We start from the raw sequence: 19,465 nt of genomic DNA, 5'->3' as shown, positions 1-19,465 counted from the left end.
AAACCCCACTCTGGTGACTCTAATCCTCCGGTGGTCCCTGCTGGGGGGGCGCAGCAGCTACTTGGTGTCGAGCTTGGCCATCTCCTGCACGTAGATGCCGATGCTCTCGCTGTCAAAGAGCAGGAAGTACACGTTCTTCAGCGAGGATGCACTCGAGTCGTCGAAGTGGGACGAGATTGCTTTGAGGGTCACCTGGGCTGCCGTCTGTTTGGGAAAGCAGTTTCTGTGCCAAAGCAAGAGAAGAGCCAACATCATTTCAGTCTCCGGGACCCACTGGAGTAACTCCCAGCAGCCTGGGAGGACGATGTGGTTCCTTCTTATAGCTTACCGCACACAGGGCTGGTCCCTAGTCAAAAGCGACAGCTTGGGAGGGGCACTTTATAGGTACCAACCTGACTCAGAGAGGGACAATGACTTCAGCCAAGGTCACAGGGCTGGCAGGTGAGGAATGCCATGTATTTGACTCTATGTTGCCGACTCAAGTTGAGCTTGGCTTTAAAAAACTCTAGCAATTTAGCATTAAAAATACCTGGTCTTCAAAAAAAGCAAATATAGGTTTTATTAGCTCCCTCAAAACTGGTTACATGCTAATCAGATCCTTTATTCGAGGGCAAAAATGTATGCTCAAAAGCTTGCCTTCGTAATTACTTTTTCATGCACTTAATATTGCTCTCATTAGCTCATACAGACATGCCAATGTGATTTTGGCAGCAGTGACTCTAGGCAGGACCAGGTTGGTGAAAGACTGCTAAGGGCCCGAAGTACTAGGGAGTCATTGATAGTGCTGGCTGCCAGTTGGGCCGTGGCACCAGCCTCTGGGGACACAGCCACAGTGGTCATTTGGGGTCAAGATCCCTGAGGAAGGTCCAGGCTGGGCCTGCCTAATATGAATTCTGACTCACATGTAGTGTTCTAGCACAAAACAGCACTGCCCATGGTCCCGCCGATAGAAGAATTCATCCTGCCAGGCGTTGGCCTGGACCGTGGAGGCCCAGCACCATGCACTTAGGTTGAGATATGATCACAGCAGGGACCCAAGCCTTATTATTTCCCCCTTAGCCTTCCCATGACGCAGCTACAAATCATATCCGTGTTATAGAGGAGCAGCTCTCAAGATGAGAAGGTATTCAAAAGTAAAGCAGTGAGTTGCTTGGCCAGGAGCATGCGGGGAGAGGAAGTGCTGCATGCCAGAGCAGACATCCTCCTTACTTACCTGAACTGATGCCCTCTGGGGCATGTGACAATGAACACAGTCATTTCTCCTAGCTCCCTTTTAAGGGGGCCCGTGACGAGAGCCTTTCACTTCTCTGGGTGTATCGGTCAAAGCCTCAACCTGGCTCTGCTGTCTCCCCTAGGGATTCTGAAACAGGAGGTCTGGGGTAGGGCCTGAGATTCTGCATGCCAGCAGGGGATGTCACTGCTATGGATCCATGGACTGCACTTGGAGTAGCAAAGGCCTTTGAGCCTGGGGTTTTCTGATCAGGTGTTCTGGACACGGATAGCTGGTGGGAATGTGGGCTTTGGACAGGGCAGGCTCTCAATAACATGCCACCTTGCCTCTGCCTCCCCCTCCTCCCCTGAAGCTGCCTTTCTCGCTGGGCTTTACATCAAAGAAGCAGGGGAGCTGGCCCCACACATGGGAGACCTGATGCCCTGTGAGCCCGTGGGCCCATTTATTTGTGTGTTGGAAAGGTTGGAAACTGGGTTCATTGCTCTATCCCTTGGTAAACATGCTTGGCTGTGCTGGCAGCCCTTGGCTGTATCTTCTGGAATGGCCAGATCAGATGCGGATCAGTGGGGAGCAGCTGGTTTTCAGGGAAAAGGCTGGAAGAATCAGCTCAGGAGAACTGCATCTTACCTGCCACTGGGGAAAGGAGGGAACGCGACGGACTTGAGCTTTTTGTCCTCTGCCGCCGACAGGCAGTTTTTGATGGTCTCTTCAAGCTGTTCTTCACATTTGTCGGAGCCCCACTGAGGGATGTGACAGTGGATGACAAATTTGGCTGCAAGTCCACTGGATTGGCTGACGGCGGCTGGGAATGGGAGAAAGAAATGCTGCAGGTTATTTCCTGAGTCTTCTGGGAATGGGAGAAAGAAATGCTGCAGGTTATTCCCTTAAGCCAGAGGTCAGGCCGAACCTCATGGGTCTACCTGTTAAATCCGAGGGGCACAAGCAAGTGACAGAGAAGACGGATGCAAACATCTGTGCTTCCCATGAGGACCACGTTTGCCAGAGAGCAGGGGCGGTGTCAAAATGGCTTTGGATAGTCAGCACAAGCTCCGGATAAAAGCGTTTAATGCTGATTTGACAGGATGTATTTTTCACATGGTCTACCGACTAGTCCCTGGATTAGGCTGCCTATTCGTGATGGTTCCTAGTCAAAGGAACACATGGAAATCCTCTCTGGCAGCTATGATAGGCTGCGTAACAGCCTCCCCCAAACACCCATGTTCTAGTCTCTGAAATCTGTGGGTGTTACCTCACATGGCAAAAGGGATGCAGATATGATTAATTTAAGGATCTTGAGATGGGAGATTGTCATGGATTATCTAGATGAGACCTAAATGTGATCACATAAGTTCTTAGGAGACAAGAAGGTCAGAGGCAGGAGAAGGTGAAGTGATGATGGGAGCAGAGATTGGAGTGATGCGGCCAGGAGCCAGGGGACGTCGCAGCCCGAAGCTGGAAAAGGCAGGGAAGGGATTCTGCCCTGAGTCTCCAGAAGGCATCAGCCCTGCCGGCACTTTCATTTTAGCTCCTTTCAAACCCACTGTGGACTTCTGACTGCCAGAACTACAAGAGAATAAATTTGTGTTGTTTGAAGCCACTAAGTTTGTGGTAATTTGTTATGGCAGGAATAGGAAATGAATACAATGGCTTTTTAAGAATGGACATGTCTGGCCCCCCGCCCAGAGATCCTGACATGGTCGGCCTGGTGCAGGGCCTGTGATTATGTGGTCTCAGGACCCCCATGAGGTGAGAACTGCCGAACATCATTGTACGCTTCCTTGGACTGGGATTGTATTTTGATCATCTTTACATACCCTGCATTGCAGGGGTTCAAAAACAGGTTATGAAATTGGATTATGCCAGCCTCGTCTCACAATTTCAGTCATCTTCCTTTATTTTACTTTTTACTGCCCCAAACATAATTCCCATCAGTGGCAGCACTGTGATAAACACTGTGGCTGCTGAGAAGCTTGAGAGAAGTCCCTGTGGCCGTCGATCCCCAGAGGAACAGTTCTGTCTGATGCCCTGGCCAGGCTTAGGCCCCTTGGGGCAGCTGCAGCTGCAGCCACATGCTGCTTGCCCCTAAGCCACCTGCGTGGCGGAGCTGGCTGGCTGTGCCACTCCAGGAACTGGTGTAGTGGGGATGTCTGGCCCTCCCGGAGTGGCCAGACCATGGCCACTAAGGGGCACTGTTTGTAACATAAATGTGTCTGCCCTGTTATGGAGCTGTGTGTGGGGTTGGTTTGAAAGATTTATTTGAAATATATGATGCCCACTTATTTTATGGGAAGTGTTTCCTAGCAATGTTCACAGTGTTAGAGCAGCTATGACGGCACATGATCAGAAGGGTGGTTGGAGAGTAAATCCAAGGAACCCCTTAGTCAGGTAAGGCTGTAAGCTCCTTGCCTTCCCGTGCCTAGCCGAGTGCTGAATACGATCAAACATGAGCGACTGAGTGCCAGGATCAGTCAACAAAGTACTAGTGAGGCAGCGGGCATCACACAGCCATGTGGCTGACTCTATGACCATGTATATTTGTGCATCAGAAGCAGGATGTCCCTCTATGGCCTGCACAATGATGCCCCAGAGTTCAGGGCTGTTCTTAGAAATTCCAGGACCCTGGGGATTGGTCCCACCTGCTTGGGGTGATTTTCCTAAGGCCCTTACTGCTATCCTTGCTGGAGGGAGTTAGACTCTTTCACAACTACGGCTTGTTTATTTTATGTATATATATTTAGACTACAGTCATGTTACCGGCTGAATGGTATTATTTTTAATGTGAAGTTGTTTTTTAATAAGAGGAATATGCTCCTATTGGCAGTGTCAAACATTCAATCGAGAGAAAATGACTTTAAAGGTAGCTCACAATAACATTCCAGCCCCAAACAAAGTATTTCCATGGCAACTGGAAATGGAAAACACAGCTATGGCTGTAACGATTTGTTACGTTCTCTAGAGGTGCCAAGGACAGGGTCAAGTTATCGCAAGGATTGTGACGCTGATGTTTGGTATAAGCACCCACTCACAGAATGACTCAAAGCATTGTCATATCTGATGTGATGTTACCTGGTGGACCACCTGCACCTGGTGAAGACCTGCCTTCTGAGGATGGCAGTGCTGCTGCTAGGAGCTTCCAGAACCATCCTTCAGGTGACCATCACAGTGTGGAAGGCCAAACATGTTCTCAGAGTCACCACAGCAGAAGGGGATTCCAGAGTTGCCCCTTGTCTCACTGGGAAGCTGCTACTGCTAATCCCTGGTCTCCATGACACCATGGTTTCCTTCTAACCATGCCTCAGTTTCTCACAACAGCCTCTTTTCTTCCTGCCTGTCCAGGCCCAGTGTTCTTCTCTGCTGCAGGAGGTGCTCAGCCCTGGTTCCTAAGCAACCACCTGTGAGCCATTTTTCCCCTGAGCTTTCAACAGTGACCTGAACCTCGGTGACTTTTTTGGTGTCCCAGGTCCAACATTTGCCCAGAAAAATCATCATCCACTCTCGAAACTCCATTCCCCCTTTCCCATCTTTGCAACTGCAGCCACCCAGTCAGTTTCTTCTGACCTGTCTCATTTCAGGCCCATCTGCTTCATTTCCACCCCTCCCCCACCCCCGTCCAATCCAGCTTTCCAGAAGGTCTCCCCGCCATAGCCCTCCTGCTGCCAAGCATCCTCCATAGTCTCGAGTTGGGGTCTTTAAACTACACATTCAAACCCAGAATCTGCAGCTGCTCCTGATTTCCAACCTGGCAGGCCCTTCCTGCTCCGGCCCCCTCCCCTTGGAGTCCTTCCGTTTCCTGTTCCTTCTGGAAGCCCAGTCATCCTCCAGCAGTCGGCCCTGTCCCCTGCACACATCAGGCTTGGCCACACCTGTTCCGCATGCTTGGCTGTCCTCTCTCCCTGGCTCCTTTGTCCATCCCGTCTGAGCCTCCACTGCGCAGTTCGGCAGCCAGTTGTATAACTGATGTACTGTGCTACCCTGGACTCCCCACTTGGTTGTCAGGTTCAGGAACGTTCAGGGGCTTCATCACATATCCTGATGCCTCCACCCCACGGTGCACATTGTGGATGCTTAACAAGGACTGGCTTTGACCCAGCCGACATCTTCATTGAAGGGTTATGCATTCCCTGCCGCTTCCCCAGATTCCAGTGCAGTGACTCGCAGGGCCTTGGTTGTCAGGTTCAGGAACGTTCAGGGGCTTCATCACATATCCTGATGCCTCCACCCCATGGTGCACATTGTGGATGCTTAACAAGGACTGGCTTTGACCCAGCCGACATCTTCATTGAAGGGTTATACATTCCCTGCCACTTCCCCAGATTCCAGTGCAGTGACTCGCAGGGCAGGTGCTCAAATACTGCCACTGAATGAATGGAAGGTCTGACTTTCCACCTGCGCGCTCAGCCTGGAAACACCGCACCCACCCTCAGCTTCTCTTTCTGGCATCCTGATGATGCAGCCATCAGTACCTCTCACTGGCTCTGCTCTGGAAATATTTTCTTGATCCACCCCACCCCCATCCTCCTGCCTCAGGAAGGCTGCACTGCTTTACCTGTGTATGCTAAGATGTACTTAAAAAACAATCTTTTTAAAATAAATCAGGTTGTGTTTTACAATCACTGTCAGCCTGGATTGAAGCTGAGTTCTTCCAGAAAGAAGATGCATATCTTTCTATGTCACCCGGGGATGCTGTCAAACTGAGGTCACCAGACTGAGGTTTTGAGCTGCACTGGATTTAGCTGCAAATCTGCAGGAGTACTGGCTTGTGGTTCAAATTCTCTAGTGAGGTTTTTTTCCCCTCCGTCCTCCCAATGCCAAGGTCAAGACATGTACTTACTGCTCTTTTCTGCATTTGGGTTCATGTCTTGCCTGCTCTTAAACTGAACATGTCCCAGCTTTATGTGTGGTCTATTAGACACCCCCTTTTGGAAATTTAATCTTTCTTAGTGGTTCATAGAATAAGGACATATCTTACAGCTGATGATGTTTTTCAATGAAATGAAATACGATGTTAGGGCTTTATGAACTGCCTTCCCTTTTCCCTTCTTCCCAGGGTGCATCCCTGATTGGCCCCAGACCACGAATACTCAGCCCTCACATATTTGTGCCAATTTCTTAGCTCGTGACTCTTCCCCCAGCACTCTCCTTCTGTTTCCTCAGCGCAGCCTTTTGTGGTCCTCCCAGCAGGCAGGGGGCTGGACTGCTGCCTCTCAACTTTTGCATGTCTGAAACTGCATCTTTTGCCCTCATTCTTTTTTTTTTTGGTGGCTGGCTGGTATGGGGGTCTGAACCCTTGACCTTGGTGTTACCAGCACCGTGCTCTATCAACTGAACTAACTGGCCGACCCTTGCCCTCGTTCTTGAGTAACACAGCAACATAAGAAATTCTTGGTTGACAGTTTTTTCCCCTCAGTGCTTTGAAGATACTTCTTTCCTGTTTCCAAGCATCTTTCGTGGCTGATGAGAAGCCCGCTGTCATTAGAACTGTCGTTTCTTTTTTTTTACAAATGATCTGCTTCTCTTCTCAGGTTGCTTTGAAGGTATCTCTTGGTTTTTGAACTTCTGAAGCCTCATCATGATGTGCCAGGTTTTGGATTTATTTTCATTTGTTATGCTCAATATTTCCAACTTGAAGACTCATTTAGTTCTGGAAAATTCTCAGCTATGATCTTTTCCAGTACTGCTTTCCTACCATCTATTTTCTGCCTCTGGAACTCTGTTTAGAAGTGTGTGGTGCCTCTCCTTCTACGCAGAACAGCTACTTTTCTCTCCTCACCCTGTTGGGCAGTTTGCTGGGAGCTCCCCCAGGTCCCAGACCCCCAGTCCAGATGCCGTTGTCTCTTATGGCTGAGTCAGGGCTCTGCCTCATGGTTATATAGAGGATGGGGAAGAGCCAGACATCGAGTGGGTGGGCAGCATGGCCCCGGGCCTGGGTGAGGGGCTCTCTGCTCCCTTCTGCACCCTAGAAAGACAGATTTTATACAAGCCATAGCCTTGGGTGGTGGCCAGAGCTTTGGCTTCCTGTAAAGGCTGCAGGAGTTTTATCTAGCCCCTTCTTTGAGCAGTGAGCCCAGCTCTGGTCCCAGTACCATGACGAAACTGACCTCGGGGTAGCCCTGCATATTACCAGACCTGGAGCCCCCCGACACACTGCCACTGCATGCAGCTCTTCTATCTCTGGCCACACAGATGCTTATCTTACATTTGAGCACAGCTCTGTCTTAAAATTTTTTAAAAAATGTATCCACAACTGCTATATGTATGGGGGAGTGGTGTGGGCAGACTTTAAAGTGTGGACTCATGTTCCTTCGTGACTGAAAGCCCCTTTACTTTTCTAACATCAGATCTAATGATGACAGTCCCCTGCTTGACCTTGCAAGGTGGCCCTTTTTGTCTACATAGGGTCAGATTCAGATCCCTCGGTACGGCCCATGGGCCCAGTCTCAGCTCTGGTTGCTGTTTCTCTCCTTCCACCTGCTGACCCAACAATCCCTGCCCGACCACGACCCAAGTCTTCTCACACTCATGCTCCTACTGCCCTTGCTGTCCCACCCCCACGGAGTGTCATCCTCACTGGAGTCCTCCCCAACCCCCCCAGGTGGAGGTGAGGGCTCCCTCTCTGTGCCTCATTTATGTGTCCGAGGACAGCAGTGGGGCTTATTTCTCTCTGAAGCCCTAACATTAGAGCGGTACTTGGTGTCGACTGGATGTACAATGAGTGAGTTGATTGGGGATCGTGTGGGTGGGAACATGGATCTGAACTTGGATCCATCTGTCAAAGAGTTACCTGATAGCCTGGACAACAGGTGTTCAAACAAAACCTTGTGCACAAATGTTCATAGCAGCTCTATTCACAATGGCCAAAGGTGGAAATGGCCCAAGCGTCCATCAGCACACGAATGGATGAACAAAACGGAATATTACTCAGCCATAAAAAGGAGCAAAGGACTGTTACTTGCCACAACATGGGTGGACTTCAAAAAACCCTACAACTATGTTAAGTGAAAGAAGCCAGCCACAAAAGGTCACATATTGTATGAATCCATTTATATGAAACGTCCAGAATAGGCAAATCCATAGAGACAGAAAGTAGATTAGTGGTTGCCAGGGCTGGGGGAGGGGCACGACTGCTTTTGGGTATGGGGTTTCCATTGGAGGTGATGAAAAAGATCTGGAACCAGACAGTGCTGTGAAAGTACTTAATGCCACTGAATTATACACTTTAAACTGGTTACATTGGTAGATTTTATGTTATGTGTATTTTACCACATACACACGAAGTTAACCCAGCATCTCCAGACCATTTTGCGGGTATCTGATGCAAATTGACTTGAGCTATCCAGACACTTTACAGCCCTCAAAGCATAGGTTACATTGGTAGATTTTATGTTATGTGTATTTTACCACATACACACGAAGTTAACCCAGCGTCTCCAGACCATTTTGCGGATATCTGATGCAAATTGACTTGAGCTATCCAGACACTTTACAGCCCTCAAAGCATGTGAGATGATCTACATGGTCCTGCTCAAATGATCTGACAGATGCTAAAATAGCTTTCTGATTAGTTATGGCATATTTTGTTCCATAAACTGAATATGCATGAGGCAGGAGGCCCTGGAGGGGAAGGTGTGAGGCTGTGCTGGGAATAGGGGTCTGATTCCTCACTTACCTTCAGCAACTTCCAAAGGACCTTGGGATTTGCGAAGCTCCTTTACAGTTTCCAAGAACTCTTTCCCCCCAGCCTTTTCCAAGGCCTTACCTGCAAAGGAGAACAGATCCATCATGCTTGTTCTTTCAATATAATTACACTGTTTGACAGATTCTTAGCAGGCCAGGGGGAAAAACACCTTAGAAACTAGAAATTACACTGCTCAATTGTTACCCTGGTTTGCCAGTGGTCACTGGTGGCAGGGGTCTCTGAGCCTCTGTCCAGAAGTGTGATATCATATTCATACACGCGCGCGTGTGTGTGTGTGCACGTGCATGTGTGTGCAAGGGAACTTCAAAAAGTTTGTGGAAAAATAAACTTAAAAGATAATATGAGGGCCGGCCTGTGGCTCACTCGGGAGAGTGTGGTGCTGATAACACCAAGGCCACGGGTTCGCATCCTATACAGGGATGGCCGGTTGGCTCACTGGCTGAGCGTGGTGCTCACAACACCAAGCCAAGGGCTGAGATCCCCTAACTGGTCATCTTTATGTAGGAAAAAAAAAAAAAAGATAATATGAGTCTTTCCATGAACATTTTGAAGACCCCTAATACGTTTCATCCATGGATCCTGGCTCCCCAAGGCAAGACTCTAATCTCTTGCTTTGCTTGGCTGTGAAGAAATTCTCTGATCTACCTGGTCAGACTGTAGGTCATAAAACCCCCATTTCAGGAGAGACCCTGCCCCGTGCCTGGGAGGAGGGACTGTTGCACAGGAAGGCTGAGAAGATCGTGAACAAACAGGCCTCGCTGGGTTTCCCTATCCAGTCTGTTAGTGTTGGATCATATCCTTTTTGTCCAATCACATTTCTAAGTGGTTGTGCACGCTTCAGTCATGCCTACATGATGAAGCTGCCACAAAAACCCAAGAGCACAGGGTTCAGGGAGCTTCTGGATAACTGAACACGTGGAGCTTCCTGGAGGGTGGTGCTCCCGGGGAGGCATGGAAGCTCCGTGCTCCTTCCCCCTTCCTCACCCTTTGAGTCTCTTCATCTGCATCCTTTATAATATTCTTTAAAATAAACTGGTAAATGTAAGTATGTGTTTTCCTGATACTGTGAGCTGCTCTAGTAGATTAATCAAACTTAAGGAGAGGGTCGTGGGAATCCTGATTTATAGTCGATTGGTCAGAAGCACTGGTTATCTCAACCTGGGGCTTGCAACTGGCACCTGAAAGTTGCGGGGGGGGGCAGCATCTTGGGGACTGAGCCCTCAACTTGTGGGATCTGGCGTTATCTCCAGGTAGATAGTGTTGGAATTGAATTGGTGGACACCCAGTTAGTGTCGGCTGCAGAACTGATTGCTTGCTGCTTGGTGTGTGGAAAGAAACTCTAAGACATTTGGTCACAGAAGTCTTCCGTGTTGATAGTTGCTGAATAAAAGTATAGGAAAAACTCTTTGGCTTGTTTTTATTCCTATATACTCAAGCAGACTTAGATTAGCAAGGTTTTTAAAAGGAGATTTTTAGGGGTGATTTGGCCATAAAGCAATCTCAGAACATGAGCCCTAAAGATTTTTTTTTTAAACTGAGATTCCGGGCCGGCCCGGTGGCGCACTTGGTAGAGTGCAGCGCTTGGGAGTGTGGCCGCGCTCCCGCCGAGGGTTCGGATCCCATATAGAGACCAGTCGGCTCACTGGTTGAGCACAGTGCAGGCGCGACACCGAGGGTTGCGATCCCATTGCCAGTCACGATACGGGCACGACACCGAGGGTTGCGATCCCGTTACCGGTCACGAAAAAAGACAAAAAGGAAAAAACAAACAAACAAACAAAAAACCCCCTGAGACTCCACTGTTCTGTTTTGTGGGTTCATTACCCATGCTGAGAACCCTGAAGTCCTATTCCCATCTCAGCACCACCAACGTGCTGTAAGTCCTGGGGATCAAAGGGCAGATACAGGCCCAGGGCAGCCTGGTATGTTGTTCCTCCAACCTGGGCCTCAATTTTCAAAGGAAAAATGCAGAGATTTGAGAGGCTAATCTCTATGGACTTCCCTGCTAGGAGATCCCCTGAGTCTTGGACTTAGGGCAATTTCCTACTCGATATCTCAGGGTCTTGCTTCTACAGAAGCCATGTGGAATCCCCAGGAGATGGCAGGACTCCACCTCGGGCCCAGCAGGAACCCCCTCTGGTGTACCAGGGGATTCAGCCCCCTGTCTCTGAGATGACATGGGTGTTTTGTCTAGTCTAGGACACTGCTGCTCTCGGGTGGGAGATGAGGTATTTCCCCTCAGGTGTTTTTACCTTCTAACGAATTTGGTGATCTGGATGTCTTGGGTTAGTCTCGCTCTCTCTGTTTATTAGTCATTATTATAATTATTGAGTTCAGAGGCTTCCCTGGGCCTGGGTGATGGAGCTTCCCTAACCACACTCAGGCACTCAAGTATACCTGGAAAGCCACAATTCATCGTGCAGATCATTTAGGACAAATGTCTATTCTCCATAGGGGGATTAACGTGCTTGGGTTTCAATGATACAGTTTGGGAATGGTGATTGTGGGCTATGCCAAGGACCTCTGAGTCTCCTTCTGGCTCTCAGATTCTCGGCCAGCGTTGATCTGCTGGGTCATGGAAGGGCAGGCAACCAAAGTTGGTTGAAGCAGGAAAATAGCACTAAACCACCGCACTCTGCACTCAGGTCAGGGGCCAAATGGGGACGTGTAGAAGGCAAGGTGGATGCACCCTCTCCACTGAAGACTTTTCAGAAGAAAGCAGCCTAGAGAGTTGCTGAGGTTGTTTCTTTCTATGGAAGCATCCCCGTGAAGAGACGAAGGAATGCTGGAATTAGACTATCGCTGCTTCACAACCTCTAACAAGTGGTCAGATCTAGAGAAGGGGTATCACTGGCTGCTAACATCACACCAAGAGAGATAGCCAGGCACGTGCCTCCTGAGGCCAGAATGCTACATCGCAGACCAGAGAGTCTTGCCCCAATTTTTTGAACCTGAATTGAATCTCATTAAACCTCCAGATCCAACTACCAATTAAAAAAAAAAAAAAAAACAGAGCAGAAACAACATGTTTAACACCAGGAGGCTGCAATCAACAAAATCCAGACTGTAGGTTTTAACTACAGGACAAATAGCCCGGCTTTCTCAAAAAAGAATTTGCAAAGAAATAAAAAGAGAGAGAGACATGAAGGGGGAACCTACATGTTATAAGAGACTTATCAACCAACTGCAGTGTGGACTCTTCTGAATCCTAAATCAAATAAACAGTTTTTAAAAAATTGTCATTTGTGATGCAATTGAAATGTGAACACTGGTAACTTGTTGATATTAAGTTAATTTTCTTGGGTGTGATAGTGGTATTACGCTTACACTGTTAAACACAGCCCTTATCTTTTTAGAGATCACTGTGAAATATTCACAGGTAAAATGATATGACGTCTGGAAGAATGAGGCGGGGAAAGCTGGAGCAGATTTGGTCACAGGTGCTGATTATTCCATCTGCCCTGTAGGGTTTCATGCAACTTTTCTGCTATTTTTGTGTATGCTCAAACTTTGCTGTAATGACACAATGTTTTAAAAGGAATAAATCAGGGCCTCAGCTGCCTGGTATGATCGGTTTGGGTGACAGTGGTGGTGAATAGAATCAGGAGGAGAGAGAAACTTCTAGCAACACAGCAACAGTAAAAGAGATGGTAAGTATGGTTCAGGGAGGTTAAGAAAGCTGCCCAAGCTCACACAGCGAGGAAGTGATTTGTAAAAGCCAGGACACAGACCAGGCACACCCAGACCTGCTGTCTTAACCATCTGGCCACCTTTCAGCCCACTTCTCCTGACTCCCGAGGTCAATCCCCTGCTGGGATCTGAGCTTGGGTTTTTGCTCCAGTACCAGTGCTCTTTCTGTTCTACCACCCTGCCACTTAAAAAAAAAGAAGCATCTTTATTATTTTTCTGGTATAAAAATGCAAATACTATACAAGTATATAAAGTAGGAATATAGCAACTTGTTTTGTTTATGAGAAGCTAGGACCGTTATTAAAACAGAGCTGGAGATCCGGCCCCTAGGGGGAGGCATTTCACAGGTTTTCAGGGGCCGGAGGGGAGAAGGGAGAGTTAGCGGCGGCTGATGGGGCTCGGCCCAGTGTGAAGATCAGAGGGAATTTCACCACCTCTTAGTGAGCAAGGGAAGTCCTGTTTCTCTGTAATGCTGGTTTCCCCCAGTGCTGTCCTAGCTCCTTTTCAGCCAGCAAGTGGCCTCCAATGCCCAGCGGGAACCAGGAGTGGATCCAACAGCCTGGAGCCTGGTGCCACCACCCAGGACTGAACTACTAGCACCTGCCTCAAATCACCTACCTCAGAGGCAAGCCCTGTACACCAGGGACACAGCCCTCTCTTTGCCACTTTACCCTTTCAATGGAGGGTTGAAGCACCCAGGACTGAACTACTAGCACCTGCCTCAAATCACCTACCTCAGAGGCAAGCCCTGTACCCCAGGGACACAGCCCTTTCTTTGCCACTTTACCCTTTCAATGGAGGGTTGAAGGCAGTCTGTCTTGTAAAAATGGACGAGATGGTGCCCATTTCACATGCAGTTATTTCCAGTGCCCTCGACAGCTTACCCCCCAAGCTCCTCCACCTCGCCTGGTTACAGCTCCCCACACCACCTGTGGGACGCGTGGCAAACCACTGGTAAAATAACTCAATTCTCATAGCTTCATGGACAACCTAGTCTTTTCTAGATGTCCATTTCCTTTTGACCAGTAGCATTTGCAATGTTTAAGCTTAAAATATATGTAAATTTTTTTTTGTTTTTTGTTTTGGCAGCTGGCCGGTATGGGGATCCAAACCCTTGACCTTGGTGTTATCCACACCGAGCTCTAACCAACAAGTATATGCGAAGTTTTATCCAAAACATGCATAGCGATATTTGTAGCAGTGCTACCCATTACAGCCCAAACCAGAAACTACCCAAACGCCATCAGTGGCAGACTGCGTCAACAGTGCGGTATATTCGTACAGTGTGATACTGCACAACGGGGAAAATGAAGGAACACAAGCACACTCAGTGATAGGGACGGATTTCGGAAACAGTAAGCTGAGCAAAAGGAGCCAGACACAGAAGAGCACATGATTTCATTTACATAAAATTAGCAGACAAAACCCATCTATGCTGTTAGAAGACAGGATAGTGGTTACCCTTGGGGGGCATAATGACCAGGAGAGGGGATTGAGGGGACTTCTGGGGTGCTGGTAAGGTCTGCTTCATAATTTGGTGCTGGTCGCACAGTGGTGTTCACTTTGAGAAAAATTCATCAAGCTGTACACTAATGATCCGCTTTTCATATAATACTTCAACAAAATTTTAAAAAATATATGCAGAATTAAAACAAAGTTAGTTACTTTCTAGTGACACTGTTCAATTTGAAACAAAGACTGAGTTTGACACGGGACCCCAGACAGTGGGATGTCCAGTCGACAATGACCGACTTCACAAGAACTTGCCTGCTCAGTGGGCCGTTCTATGTAGCACCTGAACCAACGTCTCAGGACCTTACCTATGTCTTCCTTGAGGTCGATTTCGGCTGTGGTTGGGTGGACGATGCCCTCTACTCTCATGGAGCCAATATGGCTGATGTCACTCTGGGTCAAGGACAGCTGTATTAGGAAGAAAAGATGGACAATGTGGGAAAGATCAAATCCTATTGAAAACCTTCACATTTTACCTTCCATCCGTTAATTCTCTTTAATTATTCATACTGAAGGGCAACGTAAGGGCTGTATCTAAAGCAAAAGTGTCTGGTTTTCAATAGGCTCTTTTGAACTCAGTTGACTTGATTTTCACTCTGAGGCTAGCAGCATGCAACAAATCTGTCTCCTCTTCCAGAAGCAGGAACAGGACCTCCCCTCTTCTTTCTTTCCCTTATAGCTTATGCCTTTGGTTCCCAACCCTGGTGGCCTTGGTTTTCAGCGACTCATCCTCTGAGTAGCTTCTGAAAGGGGAGCTCAGGTCTTGCTCTCTTCCCCCTCAGTACCCTGCATTCTCCCTAGAGCAGAACAGAGTCTTTAGGGCAGGGCTCTGGAGCCAGTGATCTTGCTGGAGAAAAGTAAAGGGCTCTGGGATTCTGTCTGGCTACCTTGCCCTTTGGGGACCATATTCTTGGGGCTACCCCTGGGAAAAGCCGTTCATAGAGGAGTGGAATGGAGGGCATTCTCCATCATTTCCCCATGTGAGCAAGAGCTTTTTGTTCCCCTAAAATAAGTGACACAAAGCTAATCATCATGTAACCATGGATAGCCCTTGGAGGGGACATAAATCCCACCTCTTTTCTTCCCTGCTTTCATCAGTGATGAATTAGGAACCCGCCACATTTACGCTCTTCCTAGAACACGCTCTCCCCAGTTGCTTGAATGGAGGTTCACTCTATGGTCAGGCTGCAAACCTTCAGCTACCAGAGATATGATTAACTGACTATTTCCTTGTGTATCTTATTTCAGCCCCAGTTGACTTGGTAGATAGATTGTCTGCATGGTAAACTTCACACTTGTGGGAATGAATTATTTACACGTCTGGCTGGGCTGCTGTTGTGTTGCTGAAGACTGTTCAAATGTATAGTCCTGTTTGTTTTCTTTCTGCAGCCCAGGAAGGCAAGCGGACTGAATTATTGGCAAATAATTCATTTCTAACAGCAGGGATATTCAGGAAATATATTTTTCTATTTTCTTTGATAAATTACATAGAATCACATAAGATAGGCCTCTCAGAGGCTATTTGAGAAAGTTAACTGTGGATTTTTTTTTTTGCTGAGCACAGAAGTAACTGGGCTGTGGGGAATCCGCAGTAAAACCAGTAATGCCAGCCTACCTGCTGACCAGAAGGATTCTCTACGCTTACCTTTGGCTGACTGATGTCAGCATTAACTATTCTCAGCACTAAAGAGCTTGTTTACTCTCACAATGCAGAAATGACCAGAGCTCTTTCATTTAAGAATGAATAATTCAAGACTAGAGTGAAAGTCCTATCAGGGGAGCAGGGGATAAAGGAGGTGTCATTGCTTGTAAACAGTACGTTATAAAAATGCAGTAGTGTTTTACCACAGCACATGACAATTCTCTTTATTACCTTCTGCCCTAGAACAAGGCTCTTAGAAGACAGGATGGTGAATCCATCCCCTGGCCCATCTTCAGAGGTGGAATTTGAAGTTCCTTCTTTATCGCTGTCCTTTGGTTTGGACTGTTAATAGACATCAGAAGGACAGATGAGAAACGACCCAGAAAAAGCCCAGTGTGGCTTTATTAAGCTTTTCCCATGACTGCCACCAATTTGGCTATGAAAGGAAGCAGTTAGGCATTATGTTCTGCTGTTTATTGATGAAGGAAAGCAAAGGAGAGCAATATAAGAAAAAGAAAAGGGTACTGCAGAAAACAAAGTGTGTTAAAGGGGCAGTCCTCACCCAAGTCTGGACACAGGGACACTGTTCTTGCTTCTTTCAGTGCCTGCAGCTTCTGATGACAAGCATCAGAGCCAAGTGGGGCCACTCATAGCGCACTGCTCAACCCCCTTCTCTGGGCACAGTGGCAGTGGAGTGGACTCTTCCATGATCTTTCACATTATCATGGACGTCTGCAGAATGAAAATTTCACAACCTCTAAAGCAGGCTGCCCAGAGGAACTTTCTGTGATCATCAAAATGTTCTGTCTGTGATCTTCAGTGCCACTGAGCACTTGAAATGTGGCTAGTGCAATTGAGCTGAATTTTTCATCTGATTTTACTTTAATTCAAATTTAAATAGCCACAGGTGATGGCAGTTACTGTGGACTAGCTATGGGAGACGAGAGATTGTTTAGTATGTAGCATGGAGCTCTATGGAAAAATGAAAAGCAGGGTTCCAAGCTATCACCTCTCACTTGAGATCTGGCGTGGGAACAGTAAAAGGGATCTGAAAACTACTCATGCTTTGGGTCTGGAAATCTCTAGTGGAACCTGTTTGACAATTTGAGCTCTAATCTCAAAGGCCCTTTGTTCTTCTACATACGCATCCTTGTCATTTTCTCCCCGGGCCAAGCTGCACAGTCCCAGTCATTAGGAGATGCTGGCTAGGGCCCACAGTTTCATCTTTAAACTTCTCATTCTGTGGGTTTCTTAGTTTGTTCAGGCTGCTATAACAAAGTGCCACAGAGTGGGTGGCTTATAAACCACAGACATTTATTTCTCACCATTCTGGAGGCCGGGAAGTCCAAGATCAAAGCACTGGCAGATTCCCTGTCTGGAGAGGGTCTATTCCTTTAGCTGTGTCCTCACAGGGGCAAACAAGCCCCCTCAGGTCTCTCTTATAAGGGCACTAATCCCATTCAGAGGGCCCCACCCTGACAAAGGCCCAACTTCTTAAAACCATCACCTTGGGGGTTTGGTTTCAACAAATGAATGTGGGGAGGGGGCACAGAAGCATTCAGACTACAGCAGTGGGCCTGGCTCATGACAAGCGACCTTGGCTCACCTTTTTGGACGTCCGTGGTTTGGCAGCCTTGGATTTCTTGCCCCCCTTCTTGCCTGACGTGGCCTTCCTTCCTCTTTTCTCTGGGGGTGGGGAGAGGATCGTTTCTGACTTGCCTTTGGTCCCTCGCTTTTTGGCCAGCAGTTCGGGGTGAATTCTGGGCAGAACGCCTCCGCTGGCGATGGTCACTCCTTTCAGCAGCTGAAGACAGAAATGTTGGCAAAACAAGTCTTAAATCTGGTCTTTGCTATCCTAAAGACATGGTACAATACGCAATTGAATCGGCTTGGCCCCTCGTTCATGTGTAGAGCATTTCTCTGTAGGTATCAAGGTATCCCGTGATCTTGTACAGAAAACCAAACCAAGCAGAGCAAAATAAAAGGGTTATAGAAGTTGAAACTAGGGATGTTGCCCAGGGATCTGGAATTCCAGACACGACAGAGGATAAAGAGATTCACATGTAGGGAGCACAGCTTGACAAAATTAGGTTTGAAGGTCAACACAAGGACTACACCAAGTTCACGACAGTGATCTTCACACTCTTGAACATATATTCCATCAGTAAAATATGTTGGATCATGTACCTCCCAATCGATATATATTTATTTGTAAATAATCAACATGTATTACTGGGCTAATATATTCTGCACATCCTAAAGCAGTACTATTCCAAGTGTCAACCGTGACCACGGCTTGTCCATGAACTGTTAGTTACCCATCGGTAACAAGAGAAGTACAGAAGTTGCAATCAGTTTATAGTAAACTGATAGAGTTATTGCATATCTACTGAATCTGATAACAAAATACTGTAGCGTGTAGTTTGCGTGTCTTTGTTTTTTTATTTTTCTAGTAATTAATTTTCATTACATTTTGGGAAATTATCATCCATAATGAATTGGCAGTAAGAATTGACTCCTCACTACAGTTGGAGAATAGGTTTAGAAAATGAATATAAATAACAATTCTTATGCTATTTACCTACCACCTGGCATATCCTGGGATGGTGGGCGGGGGGAAGCATTCACTTGACATTAGAGTCAGTTCCAACATATAAAGGGTCAATTCTAACATATAAAGAAGGATTCTCCTGCCCACATAAGAATCAATCATCAACAAAGTTTGGGCAAAGAGACTGGGACAAGAATAACACATGTGCTGCACCTTTTCAGCAACATACAGTGCTTGTCTTTAAAGAGGAAAGAAAGGTCTGGCAAGACCCAGAAAATATAATGGGATCTATTCCAGAGGCCATTTTATTTTGAATCCGAATAATACAGCTAGGAGGATTTGTTCTTCTCTCACGTGGTATGAATTTTTTTGTATAAATGTGATTGGGAACTGCAGCAGGAATGACCTGTGGCCAGCCAGGTCCACCACACACAGCGGGCCTTGGGCAAGCCCATTCCCTGGCTTGTCTCAATGATTCAGATGTACCTGGTTCAGCTCCTCGTCATTGGCAACTGCCAGCAGGATGTGTCTTGGGGCTATCCGGGCCTTCTTGTTGTCCCTGGCAGCATTCCCAGCCAATTCTAGGATTTCCGCTGAAATTACAAGGGGGTGTTAACAGGCAACCACAGAATGGGGTCTGAGCTGTCTAAAGCTTTTCTTTAGAAATGGCCTTCAAGTTTGATCACATTTATTCCTTTCTGATTTTTATGCCCGGGCCTGGAAAGAAATCCAGACAGCTGAAAAGAACTTGAGTCACAGACAAATAAGATATGTTAGTGGGATCTGATACATGATCCTGTGGCAAAGTCTTCCACATGTTCCAAACATTGTCCCTTAACATCAATCCTCCCTCTTCTTCCTCAATATGTGGACCTCTGATTTTTTGCTGAGCCCATAACTACAGGAATGAAGACTATGTTTCCCACCCTTCCTAGCTGATAAATGTGGTCACATGACTAAGTTCTGGCCAATGGAAGGCAAGCAGTTGTGTGTTATGGTATTTCTGGGACATGTCCATCAGTGAAGGGGCTGCGTCCTTTTTCCCTTTCTACTGGTGGACCGAGGACGTGATGGCTGGAATTTGACCGGTAAGGGGATCTCAACCCTTGGCTTGGTGTTGTCAGCACCATGCTCAGCCAGTGA

At 47.3% G+C, this 19,465-nt stretch overlaps 1 protein-coding gene across 2 annotated transcripts in view; it reads right to left on the bottom strand.

Moving 5' to 3' along the window:
- The window catches only part of LOC103609614 (core histone macro-H2A.2), a 34,695-nt gene that overhangs the window by 1,123 nt on the left and 14,107 nt on the right, over window positions 1-19,465 (bottom strand). Inside the window, exons 2-8 of one of the 2 annotated variants that reach the window (XR_552150.1) lie at window positions 18,809-18,915; window positions 17,378-17,575; window positions 16,003-16,113; window positions 14,438-14,537; window positions 8,898-8,987; window positions 1,859-2,033; window positions 5-223 (exon numbers count right to left, since the gene is read on the bottom strand). Coding sequence is in view for 1 of the 2 variants with exons in the window: in XM_008593912.1 (XP_008592134.1) it covers window positions 58-223; window positions 1,859-2,033; window positions 8,898-8,987; window positions 14,438-14,537; window positions 16,003-16,113; window positions 17,378-17,575; window positions 18,809-18,915 (947 nt within the window). In the remaining variant the exon portion in view is untranslated. The remainder of the gene's footprint in view (window positions 1-4; window positions 224-1,858; window positions 2,034-8,897; window positions 8,988-14,437; window positions 14,538-16,002; window positions 16,114-17,377; window positions 17,576-18,808; window positions 18,916-19,465) is intronic. The other variant, XM_008593912.1, reaches the window with a different exon arrangement.

The sequence above is a fragment of the Galeopterus variegatus genome, unplaced genomic scaffold, assembly GCF_000696425.1.
Source record: "Galeopterus variegatus unplaced genomic scaffold, G_variegatus-3.0.2 Scaffold9864, whole genome shotgun sequence".
Classification (NCBI taxonomy): domain Eukaryota; kingdom Metazoa; phylum Chordata; class Mammalia; order Dermoptera; family Cynocephalidae; genus Galeopterus; species Galeopterus variegatus.
This window is presented reverse-complemented; position numbering and strand designations above follow the sequence as displayed.